Genomic DNA, 13,255 nt, shown 5'->3' with positions numbered 1-13,255 from the left:
GGTAACCCATGCTAACACGGGGAGAACATGCAAACTCCACACAGAAACGCCATCTGACCCAGCCGAGGCTCAAACCAGCGACCTTCTTGATGTGAGCGCTTGATGACAGCGCTACATACTGCGCCACCACGTCACCCTATTTTACTCCTTGTTATTATTTCTTATACAGGTATTTGATGTTTTTTTTTTTTTGGTTGTTTTTTTGTTTATGTAAAGCACTTTGAACTACCCTTGTATATGAAGTGTCCTATATAAATGAACTTGCCTTGCCTAAACAGACACACAGAATGTTTCTAGCATGATTTAACACCGTGGATGCTTTTTTTATATTAATATTTTATAATGAATTAACACAGTATTTCAGAGATCATGCAGTTTATGTAAATATTGACTTCTATTTTAATGTTTTTTTTTTTATTTAACACTCCCACTGACCGAGCACTGCTAGCGAAGAGCGCTAATTAAAGCCTTCTGAAAGTGCAGTGATTGCAACTGACTGTGAACAGAGAGTTGAGTGAAGTGTGAACTCTGCATGCGTACTGATGAGGTTTCCATGATGGTCCCTGAGAGGGGCTCCTCCTCCTGCTCTTCCCCAGGGCTCGTAGGCCTTCATCTCAGCTTCTATCTTAGCATCGAACAGCTCCTTCTCCACCTTCTCACGATGCCGTCTCTGCTGTCGTTCCTGAATCTGTGCTCCACAATTTGGTTTAATTAGACTTTGTTTACAGTGCACATCATCCGATTTGTTTTTCAAATCCCAAATGACAAATCCTATCTGCTGCATTTCCACAAATCAGAATTAATTATTCATGTGTTGTCTTTTAGATTAAATGGCAAATTAAATGGAAAAACCTTGCTGCCTACCTAAATGAAGCCTTAATGTCAGATATTTAAGATCTACATTAAAGTAATATTACTCAACTTGTTGTAATCAGACTTTAAAGTACCCTTAGAGGAACAAAAGTTTCAGCTACCCACTTTAACCCTGCTCTGCCTCTTGAATCTCGTTACCTTGGGAAATAGCAAGCTCTACTCTGATCTCCCTCTCTGTCATACTGTTGACGTTCATACTAAACTCAAGACGTATTAGCATTCAAGGCCATTCGTCTTCAAACCCTTCCCTGCACAATTTCAGACTCAATGATCTTGCAACCAGACGGTTAAACAAACATCTTTCCAGCTATATATCTTCCAGTATCAAAGCTCCCCCTGAGGAAATACAGGGAAGATAATATGATTTGTCCTCTGCAAGTCCTTCATCTGTGTCCAGAGCCATTATGATATCTTCATATCACCTCACACCTCACTGAGCTAAACCTAAACCTGTCACCAAATCAGGCTTGTCACTTCATTACATTAATTGCAACTAGAAAAGTAAAGATGGTAGACAACCTTATGCTGGCTTAAAAAGCCTCGTTTGAAAAGTTTGAAGTAGTTTAAAAGTGTAAATAATTAAAGTTGTTTAAACAGTTGACATGGATAGATAAGTAGGCAGATAAGTAGGTTGCTAGGGTGTTGCTAGGGTGTTCTGAGTGGTTGCTAGGTGGTTGCTAAGGTGTTGCTAGGCAGTTGCTATGGTGTTTTAAATGGTATCTAAGGTGTTACTAGGCGATTGCCAAGGTGTTGCTAGGGTGTTCTGACTGGTTGCTAGGCGGTTGCTAAGATGATGCAAGATGATTGCAAGGTTGTTCTATGTGGTTGCTAAGGTGTTGCTAGACGGTTGCAAGAGTGTTCTGACTAGTTGCTAGGTGGTCGCTAGGGTGTTGATATGTGGTTGATTGGGTGTTTGAGTGGTTGCTAGGTGCTTGCTAATGTCTTGCTAGGGTGTTCTGAGGGGTTGATAAGGTGTTGCTAGGCCTTTGCCAAGTTGTTGCTAGACGGTTAATAGTGTGTTCTGAGTCATTGCTAGGTGGTTGCTGAAGTGTTGCTAGGCGGTTGCTAAGGTGTTCTGAGTGGTTGCTAGGCAGTTGCTAACATAAATTAGTATGATTCTAGTATGAATTAGCATTATGCTAGCATGTTTCCAGTATAAATTTGCATGTTATTAGCATGAATTAACATGTCGCTAGTATGTTTACATTATAAATTAACATGTTGCTAGTATGTTTATATTATGAATAAGCATGTTGTTAGTATGTTTACATTATGAATTAACATGTTGCTATTATATTTATATTATGAATAAGCATGTTGCTAGTATGTTTATATTATGAATTAGCATGTTGCTAGTATGTTTATATTATGAATTAACATGTTGCTATTATATTTATATTATGAATAAAGCATGTTGCTACTATGTTTACATTATGAATTAACATGTTGCTATTATATTTATATTATGAATAAGCATGTTGCTAGTATGTTTATATTATGAATTAGCATGTTGCTAGTATGTTTATATTATGAATTAACATGTTGCTATTATATTTATATTATGAATAAGCATGTTGCTAGTATGTTTATAGTATGAATTAGCATGTTGCTAGTATGTTTATATTATGAATTAACATGTTGCTATTATATTTATATTATGAATAAAGCATGTTGCTAGTATGTTTATATTATGAATAAGCATGTTGCTAGTATGTTTATATTTTGAATTAGCATGTTGCTAGTATGTTTATATTATGAATTAGCATGTTGCTAGTATGATTATATTATGAATTAGCATGTTGCCATTATGATTAGTATGTTTGTTAGTATGCTTTTAGTATAGATCGATCTATTGTTGGTTTCTAGTGTGGATTGGTATGTCGTTATTATAATGTCAGTATGGGTTGGTATGTTGTTAGTATGTTATCTAGTATGGATTAGTATATTGTTAGTATGGATTGATATGTTGTTAGTATGTATAATGTAAAGTCTATGGCAGTTTTTTTTTTTTACAATGCAAGTCTTTGGGACATTTGCTAGGGTGCCGTAAATGGTTGCTAGGGTGTGGCTAGCGAGTTGAAAGGTCATCAGTGATTGGCAGTTTGGTAGTCTGAGTTAAATGAGCCCAACCTTAAGTCTATATGACTGTCTGTTGCAAAGTTGTAAGGTCACAAAGTTTGGTCCAATGTTAAGTCGGATCAGTTAGTTTGGTGGTTGTAGTATGAATGGTCTAGGACAGGGGTTGGCAAACTCGGTCCTTGAGGGCCAATGTCCTGCACAGTTTAGCTCCAACCCTAATCAAACACACCTGCTTATAGATTTCTTGTGATCTTAAAGAAACTGATTAGCATGTTCAGGTGTGTTTGACTAGTGTTGGAACAAAACTCTGCAGGGACTCCTAGACCATCCCTGGTCTAGGAGGAGATGCATATAGAAATTAGTCTCAGAAGAAGAAGAAGAAGAAGAAGAAGACGACGACGACGAATAACTGGTTTCAATGTTTGCTGTTGTTTGGAAAAGTCTGAGATCATTAAGATGAAAAAGGATGGTTGTATTCAGCTAGGATGAATTAACTGTAAAATTCACAAGTAAATGTAATCAGAATAAATTATCACTATTTCAAATATTAGAATTTTTATTGATTGAACATTTTGAAAAGATCCAAAACAGTTTTCAATATTGATGTTTTTTTCTTAAGCAACAAATTAGCACAATTAGAATAATTTCAGAAGCATTGTGCAATATTTAAATTATTAAAAAATGTATATAATAATATTTCACTTATTATTATTATTTTTATTATTTTTATTTTCATCATCATCATTTATCATATTTGTGATCAAGCAAATTAGTTTTGTAAAGCAAAGTCCATGCTAATAAAAACCTTAATTCAATTAATGTTTCTTACATTACCATTAAAATTATTTAAATGACCATTTTAACTTGGATTACATAAATGTATCAGCATCATCCTTTGTTAAATTAATAAAATGACTTGTCTCATATCAGAGATTTTGTCCCATAGCAGAAAATTGTCCCATATCAAACAATTTGAAGATTTTAATCTTCAAAAAAAAATAAAATTCCTATTACATCATGAATGTCATCTATTTTTGATACTGAAAACAAATTTATATTAACAGTGTAGGTGTAAAAACATAAATAAGCAAACAAGGGATTAACATAATTTGGACACATATGTCTCATGTTAATAAAACACTGTGAAAGTACCTGCTGCCTAAGGGCTTCTTGATAGCTAGCAGCATTTTCCTTGGGCTGCTGAGACCTATCGCTGATCACTGGTCCTGATGAAACAACCCCAGCATGGCTGATGGGTCTTTGGAGAGAAATGCAGGAGAGATGAGCATCATGTTGTTCCTTCAGAATATATCTGCCCTCTACTGGTACGTCAACATAACTTGTTCAACATAATCAGAAATTCTTATTGAGAAGGTATTTTTACACCATTTTAAATTAAATAAACAATGGGACTAAACAATATTGTTATTAAATTGACAATTTTGATTGTATTGTAAACACTATGTAAAAAATGTGACTGACTACATTCTGAACTAAATGATAAGATTAATGTACTGCATGAAAACATGCACTTACTGTGCGAGGCCCCCAGAGGGAGGCTGCAGAACAGGCCAATGTGCTTCTGGAGGGATGTGAGACTGCTGACCCACTACTGGTCCATCTAACACAAACAATACCAATAAATCACATTAACACTACAACTACAAAGTCAGTTTAACCATTTAAAAAAATTGAAGTGTAAAAATAATTAATTAATAAAACATTTTGTTCAATTAAACCTATACAGTATAACTGTGGTACCCTGCCTTTTTTTTAAGTCATTATGAAATTATAATAATTAAGGATAACTATACGCTAGTGTGCCTCAAATCAGTGACGCTTTCTTTATTTCTTTATTTAGGTTTTAATGCCATATCAGCAGCATTGGCTATATTCCTGGCAAAACATATACAAATAAATATACAACATATAAACATACAATCAAATTAGTTTCTTAACAAACATACATTGTAAAAAAACAAAAAGTATACAAGGAGCCACAGCACTGAAAAGAGTCATATACAATCTTTTAGTTTGATTAAAGATACATATTCTAAAAGTGCTCCATATGGCACCTTTTTCAAACATATTTAAAAATATTAATCAGAATAAAAACAACTCAGTGATGAAATTTACATTTAGAAGATATTAACATCCAAAGATTGCAATTGATCACTTCCACCTAAATGGATCAACTTTTTATTCACACATCATCTCATCCATTGAATAAAAATGTACCTTTTAAAGGACTTCACTGGACTTTTAAATGTGTGAATTCTATGTACTCTATGTATGTATTTCTATGTATTCTAGCATTATGTTACAAAACACTAAAGACTTCTGTGTTTTGAAGCTCTTAATTAAACATCTAAATCTACATTATAAAATGGATAGTCCCGGTTCTTGAATCTGATTGGTTGAGCCACGTTCGAAGCTGTATTAACATATAAACATTCCACTATCAGCTGGGGTTTACAGTAAATTTAAAACAGCTAGGGGCAAAATGGAAACATTTTTTCTTAACGAAAGCTTTGTAAATACATAAACATGACCTTAAATGACAGTTTTTATGGACTAGTTAGTATGAATGTATGAATTCTAATATGGTAGCTCTAAAATGCTGGTAGTTTAAGTGTTAAAACATGCATTTAACAACAGCCACATTTAAATGCAAGTACTGTAAAACTATTTTCATTCTGCAACATAACACTACGTCACAAAAAAAGTATTACTAACTTTGTTTGCAAATTACTTTGCTTGTTTAAGGGGAGACATTTACATTTGTTCTTAAACAAAAAAAAAAGGCAATTTTTTTTTCCTGGACTAAAAAATGATTCTTGTTTTAAGAATGTTGACATATTTGGACTACAAACAAGACAAAAACCAAGTATAAATATTTTTCCTCTCAAATGCTAAAATGAAATCCTAAAGAACGAAACGTTAAAGAACATACAAAGAATAATACTAAATGTTTATATACAATGTGCAGCATTTATGCAACATTGTAAAGCCCATGCACAGCAGGCTGCTAGTTTCTAATCATCTAAACATTACTTTGTAACAATGCATTGTTTTAAACTGCACACATGACACTACAATGTGGTTTTAACACTGCACTGCATTAATGTGCCATTTCATAACTTTACCCAGAGTTAAAAGCACTGTTTAGAATTATGATAACCCAGAATTAAATGTGTGTGTGAAAAAGCCCTTAAATGTGGAATGACTGATGAGGCAATGCAGGGAAAAGACACTTACAGTAGGCCAGATTGGGATCTAGAGGATTTCTGGCTCCATAATAGTAATATGCATTATCATAAGGCGTTTGATAGGACTCATTGAGGGAGGGCCCCAACGGAGGACGTACACCTGTAATTCTAATGTCAAAAACAAGAGTATGTCATTAAATAAAGCAATGAGCAAACAAAAATCATGATAATAGTATTAATGGAGCATATTATTAAATAGCGAATGTTTTTTTGTTTTTTTGGAATAATAAAATTCATCAAATTTCTAAGCAATGATGATTCTTGAAGTATTTCTTCCATTATTAATAATAAAAGCAGAGCATTCTAAACTTTTATTTGAAGAAAAATAAGTTTATTTTTTTTAAAAAGGCAAAAGGTACAAGACTTTGTACTCAACATTTTAGTAAGGGGAAAAAAATAAAGAAAAGACAAAATATACACTTTTTTTGCAAAAAATACTATTAAAAGTGACAGAAAATATAAAACGGCCTAGTTGATTTTATTTAATTTTATTTTTTGAAAGAATAGAAAGAGAACTCAATCACATACAGTAATATGCAGTGCTTCATGGAAATGGGTTGAGCTAAAGATGATACTCTCTAAATGGTGGATTTTTCTAAACAGCATATTGGGTAATGTAGTTTTCTACACAAATTTAAACATTAAACTACTGATATAAAAATAATTCAGCACAAACACTTTTAACAACCTCAAACCTCACAACAGATCTGTCTTTAAAATTGTATCAGGTTTAAAGTTTTAATTTTAGAAAAAAGTTCCTTATATGGAAAATGAATGGAATTTCACTTCAAGAACCCAACAGTTGTGTGATTGTCAGTTCAATAAATGTTATTTCATAGCAAAAAAGAATCAAATACAAACCTTGGGGCAACCATCTCCCCGAGGGTTCTTGAGAGGCTTCTGTGATTGTCATCAGTAATAGGTGTAGCCCCAAACCCCATCCCAGCCTCCAGACCAGCACCTGATGCATTAGCTAGTCGGCTTAGAACAGTGCTATGTTCCAGAGACGGGGACTGGAAAGCTACACGTGGTCTATCTGGAGGTGCGATGTCATTTGGTGCTTGTAGAGGCCTCTCTTCATAGAGTCGCCTGGCAGAGTCAGCCCTGACCTCCTCTAATCCTGGTCGGTAAGGTACATCTCTTCTCCTGCTTTCATGTTCCCGGGTCACAGCACCAAATTGTTTAATTCGGTCTGGCTGTGGGAAACGGTTAGAGGAGAAAAAAAAAAAAGTGCACAGAAGGTGTTCATAATGTAAACAAATCATATTGGGAATCTGGGTGGGTCATAGAATGGTCCAAAAGCAAAGCACTGCAATTCTGCTCATTTCTATGATTTCTATTTTTATTTAAAACAATACATACCGTTGAAGTCAGAATTATTAGCATTATTAGATGAATGATGGAAGAAAGTAGTTCCTCAAACAAAAGGATTTTTAGACTCTCCGTGTTTGAGTTTCTTTCTTATCTAGACAATTATGCTGTCGAACTGTTGTATAAATGCAATATCACATGCATAGCAGTGCAATATGGCTGTATATTGTCACTTGGCCTGTGGCCTCGTGCCAATGCATGCCTCCTACCAGTGCCGATATACAGCCATATCGAAGTGCTAAGAGTATGATATTGCTTGTATGTATATATATATATATATATATATATATATATATATATATATATATATATATATATATATATATATATATATATATATATATATATATATATATATATATATATATATAGTACCCTGTCTTAATTATATGCACACCTACTGCATATGCTATATATTACAACTACAAATGGCACCGAAAAATTTCATTGGTTGGTTCTAAAAATAGAAATTATAAATGAGTAATACAAAAAAATATATAATTTTCATTAAAATGTATATTTTAGTGTTAGTATAGTGGTAAAAAATAAACATAAACCAGACCTTTCCTTTTTGTAGAACATTTATGCAAAATAACTTTTTTACATTCATGCTATAATGTCATGCAAAAATATTAAACTGTGCTACATTTTTAATGTCATCACAATTTTAATATAAAATAATTTGAACTAAAAATAAGTAATAAAACATAATAAAAGCTAATGGAAAAAATTAAATAAGTTAATATAGTTACTTATTTCATAACATGGAGGCCTTTACCTTTTTTTCTGGATCAACAGCGCCTGTTGCAGCCACTCTCAGTTCCAGCTCCTTCTCCCTGTTTAATAAAATACAGATATTCAAGTCAATATTTTAGAGCTTGATGATATTTATTTCAAACACCACCAATCAGCATGTCAAATGGTTGTCATTTCTCACTTCCTTTTGTTCTGCTGCTGTTCTGCGATCTGCTGAAGCAGCTCCAGTCTGTAGCGCTCTTTCCTCTTCTGAGAGGCCTCATCTCCTTCAGCAGCACCTACACAACACAATCACAGGTTGGAAATAACTCACATTTTGATATAGATAAATAAAATTTAGTTCAACCTAACACCCACTCTCTTACCAATCATGAGTCCTGTAGCAAACGTGTTCATGTTCTGATCATTGGTAGACCTGCTTTGCGCTGGAGTCAGAGCTTGCAGACTGCATCAAAATCACAAAGAGCAAAAAAAAAAAGAAAAAAGAAAAAACTATAAAACTCTATCCGGTTTCTTACATCAAACACACCCTGATTTCTACAGCTCTAAACCATTACATCAAACACACTCACACAGAAACATTACATTTCTAGTGGATAAAAAGCTTGACTGCAGAGCCATCAGATGCTTTGAACCTCCCATCAACCCCGATCAATGCAATCCTTCTGATAGAATAGACAATAAATTAAACCGATCCCACTTTACACACAGCAAACTCAGCATTTCCTTCAGGAAAACCACTCAAGCAGACTTGGTATTTAACCTCTGCAACAAAATTCATATATAATATCCCAAAGGTTGAAAACCATAACGTCTTTCAGTTTTTTTCACTAAAGGCAGACTCAAAAGGCAGCAAATTGATTTTTTTGTTTTAAATAAAGACTTCTTTCAGAGTAGTTGCCACTTCAGCTATTTGATTCAATGCCATTTTATTTTCACTCAAAGATTGGCGGTAAGCCCCAATTACTCTAATTGCAGATCAGTACTTGAGTTGAGGAGCTGTCAGGGTCCCCTGGTGACATCTGTCTGCATTAACTGTGTCTAGTACGAAAAACGTCATGTTTAACAGAGATTAAACAGTGTGCAACCCTTCTACTTTCTGCATTTGTTTATATTTGGCTCTTCAATTGTTAAGGTTATTTATGTATGACTGTTGCTATGGTGATGATATTCATTTTTCGCAGACTTAGTTGGTTTCTTGGAGGATTATTTTATTTCCTCTACAAGGAGTTGTAAAAAACACCATCTGCAAATGACAGTTTTTTTTTTACATTTTTGCGTAAACAAAGAGACATTTGAAATTATCCTCTCTTTATTCATGTATCATGTTACAAATTGAACAATTTGGGGTCAGATTCTTTCCCAAATAAATTAATATTTATATTTAACAAAGATTCATTACACTGATAAAAAGTGGTAAGAAAGAATGATTTAAAAAGCATGACGCTGAATTTATCCAAGGGTGTTTATGAATTTTCATGTAATAATCACATTTTTATTGCCAATTTGTGAAAAGCTGTGAAAATCTAAAAAGTGAAAAGCGTGAAAAGTTTTCAAAGTTGTCTATAAAAGCATGTAGATAAATTTTTATGTTAAATTTTAAACATGAGCAATAAATTGCTTGCTAATGTCAAGGGTTTATAATTTCTCTATATGTATCCCCTTTTGTTTTGTTATTGTTTCGGTTTTGTTTCATTCATTCAAATAAATGCAGCTTTATAGGCCCCGTTTACAATAAAAGTTTAATGCCATTTTAAAACTAAAATGATCCACGTCCACACTGGCATTTCATCTAGCGTTTATGAAAAGATCTCGGTCCACACTACACCACTGAAAATGTACATCACGTGACCACACGCGATCTCTGGCCCAAGCTGCAGCGTATGCGCACATCTGAGCTCCAGGCAGTCAGTGGGTGCTTTGAGCACAGATCCACAGGTGAGAGCAGCGCACGTCGGACAGTTCAAAGACCTTCCGCTGGATCTCATCTCACTATAGTTGTTGAACATAATATTTAATTCATTTTGTCTTTATATAACAATTATTTGGTCTCTTGAACCTATTACTTATTCTCAGGTGTTTTGGCTGAGTGCAAAGATAAGTTAATATAATGTAACAATGTACACTGATTCTGTATACTGACTGACTTCTTGCCTTTATTTCCTATATTGTATAGACTTATTATACGTTATACTTTTATAATGGCCATTATTGGTTATTAAATCTATACAGCAAAAGAGAGGGTTTGTTTCATGTTTTTCAATAAAAATGAAAGGAGGCAGTTATGCTTACATATATTTTGTTATAAATATGCATACAGTGAAGATGATGGTCATATAAATATGCAGCTACACAATGCCTCAACATTTCTAGTGTCTGTTAAATTGTTAATATCAAAATAAAAATAGGCAGTGCCTTGTATCAAGTTTTCATTTTATTGCTAAAATATTGAAACAACGTAGCCAGGGTGATGCAAAAGAGGTTATAATGTACACTGTTCCCTTTGAAGATTTAGCCGACTGTTTTCCATATCAAACTTGCAAAGTCTGATCTTACGAGGAAAGGGTGCAAGACAGAACTTTGTGCACTTAATATTGATGGAAAAGCCTGTTTTCAGATGTCTTTGTTTTCCACCATCAATACTGACACGGAGCAGCAGCGATTTAAAACCAAAATGGCCTCTTCAGCATTTGCAAAATGCTCCATTTACAGGGCTCGAAAACTCTAGTAGTGTAGTAGGGTAGGGTACTGTAGATGGAAGGCGTAACCATAGCAAAAGTTATGCATTTCAAAACTAAACCATATTTCGGTAAACGGGGCCTTAGTACACTTTCGTTCTGTGGATTTACTGGATTTATTATCTATGGGTTTGAAAATGATAATATTTTTTAATTGTATATAAAGGTCTGACGATATCCTATGAATGCAAATTTCAAAGAAAAACATTTTAGTTTATACCATTGTTTTCTATAAAATGCAAATTGATCATTATAAATGCAGACAATAACAACCAGACCTGCAAGTTTACAGCATGGAGTTAAATATAGCAAACTGTTCACAATGTGTGTAAAATGTATGCAGCAATATATGTAAAATGTCTTTTAAGCAGCTGAAAATATTATAAAAATAAACCGCTTCATTAAGCTTTACTTTTTATCAAATCAAAAAAAGTTTTAAAAATTAAATTAAAAACCAGTTCCATACGGCCCTAATTACAGTATATCCAATATACATTTAGCTTGACACAAAAGTCCCTAAAGAGCATATTACTCTTATGATGGCTCCTACTTCCTATAAACATAGAGCTTCAAAAGCACCTGTGTGAGCTGTTGTTGTGTTTTCCTCCTCTCCTGTTTGCCTCTGAGTTTTCCTGTTCGTTTCGGAGCCTCTCCTTCTCCAGGAGCTCCATTTCCTCATCAGAACTGCTGTGATCTCGGTGAGGGCCTCCCCAGCGAACTGGCGTCTCTTCCCAGTGTCTCCGGGGCCTTGATACCTTAGGCACTCCTGAAATGGGTTCAGTCAGAGTGGCAACATCTCTTCTTGAGAACACAATGTTCTGCGGGCTCTGACTGGCTCTTTGAGCTCGTTCCTCTGGAGAAACTTCTGGGTACTTTGGAGTAACAGAGCCAAAGCCATTTCTCTCAAGGGCCTGCGAGAAACATTATCAACATATGTTGAGAATCACAGGATTCAAGGCAACACTAAAAACAAACTTATATCACTGGTGTAACTTAATATAATTATGACACGCATTTCCAGCCATTTGAATCATTTGCAAAATGTACACAGTTGACTCTTGATGAACCTATATTTCGGTTAATTTGAACAGCCATAATGTTCAGTTAATGATTGCAGTTAAAACTTTAATACAGCTAACTTTAATAAGATGTATTGTTTTTATATGTAACACAAGGACAAAGGAAAGAGGCCGATCTAAAAACTGGCATTAGCACAATTATTGCTTTTTGTGGAAAGAACGATTCGTTATTATTGTTAATAAATATGCCACACATATACACACACACACACACACACACACACACACACACACACACACACACACACACACACACAGTGCAAAAGAGTATGTAAAATGTATATTTATATAAAATTTATCATTTATTATTATTACTTAAACTTCATAAGATTACTTTTAATCTTATGATTACTATTCCAGGGTTTCAGCAAGGTTTCAGCAAGTCAAATGAAATACATTTAATAGCCTTTTAAGACCATTATAGATTAAATTTAAGACTGGTACATGGCTAAACACTAAGGAATTTTGATAACAGCCCAGTTGGGCCAATCAATTTTTTTGTTTTGTTTGCCACAAAAATTAAATGTAGTTATTTCTTAGTCACATATTTTACTGTGTCAAAACAAGAAAATTCTAGTTGTATACACTTTTTTTTGCAACATAAATGTTTTGCCTTTTTTATGACAAGTTTAACATTGTTAAAAGTATATTACAGAGAAAACTACATGATTAATCAAATACATTACAGTATTTGTTGGCTTTTGGTCCAAATGGATTTAACCTAATGGGTTTCAGTTTTAAACTTTAAGTTTCATGTCTATTTTTAAACATTATGTCCACTTCCCCTTACCTCTGTAAATAGTTTTATAAATGAAAGATCATTTAAAGAGATATGTTGCTATGTTATTATCATGAGTAATTGTGTAACTGTTTTTATTTTGTGGGTTTTGATTAGGAGAATTTGCTGTGTTATAAAAATATATATTTTTAAAAGATGTTGAAATGTATTGTAAGTGATTGCATGGATCTCCCAGCTTTACTTGGACAGAGGAATTTAAGACCTGTTTAAAATGATTTAGGACCTACAATAAACTGTTTCAGTGAATTTAAGACTTTTTAAGGCCTAAATGTTATTTTTAAAATTGAAGAC

The 13,255-nt window shown here is 33.7% G+C and overlaps 1 protein-coding gene across 6 annotated transcripts in view; it reads right to left on the bottom strand.

The window, feature by feature from the left end:
• Window positions 1-13,255, bottom strand: part of cspp1a (centrosome and spindle pole associated protein 1a) — a 45,873-nt gene that overhangs the window by 30,155 nt on the left and 2,463 nt on the right. For 5 of the 6 annotated variants that reach the window (XR_012399271.1, XM_073940631.1, XM_073940634.1 and 2 more), the window contains exons 7-15: window positions 11,666-11,997; window positions 8,714-8,793; window positions 8,530-8,626; window positions 8,371-8,428; window positions 7,083-7,417; window positions 6,211-6,329; window positions 4,489-4,573; window positions 4,105-4,210; window positions 541-688 (exon numbers count right to left, since the gene is read on the bottom strand). Coding sequence is in view for 5 of the 6 variants with exons in the window: in XM_073940631.1 (XP_073796732.1) it covers window positions 541-688; window positions 4,105-4,210; window positions 4,489-4,573; window positions 6,211-6,329; window positions 7,083-7,417; window positions 8,371-8,428; window positions 8,530-8,626; window positions 8,714-8,793; window positions 11,666-11,997 (1,360 nt within the window). In the remaining variant the exon portion in view is untranslated. Of the gene's footprint in view, window positions 1-540; window positions 689-4,104; window positions 4,211-4,488; window positions 4,574-6,210; window positions 6,330-7,082; window positions 7,418-8,370; window positions 8,431-8,529; window positions 8,627-8,713; window positions 8,794-11,665; window positions 11,998-13,255 lie in introns of all 6 variants that reach the window. The other variant, XM_073940632.1, reaches the window with a different exon arrangement.

This window comes from Danio rerio, chromosome 24 (assembly GCF_049306965.1).
Source record: "Danio rerio strain Tuebingen ecotype United States chromosome 24, GRCz12tu, whole genome shotgun sequence".
NCBI classification, from domain to species: Eukaryota; Metazoa; Chordata; class Actinopteri; order Cypriniformes; family Danionidae; genus Danio; species Danio rerio.
This window is presented reverse-complemented; position numbering and strand designations above follow the sequence as displayed.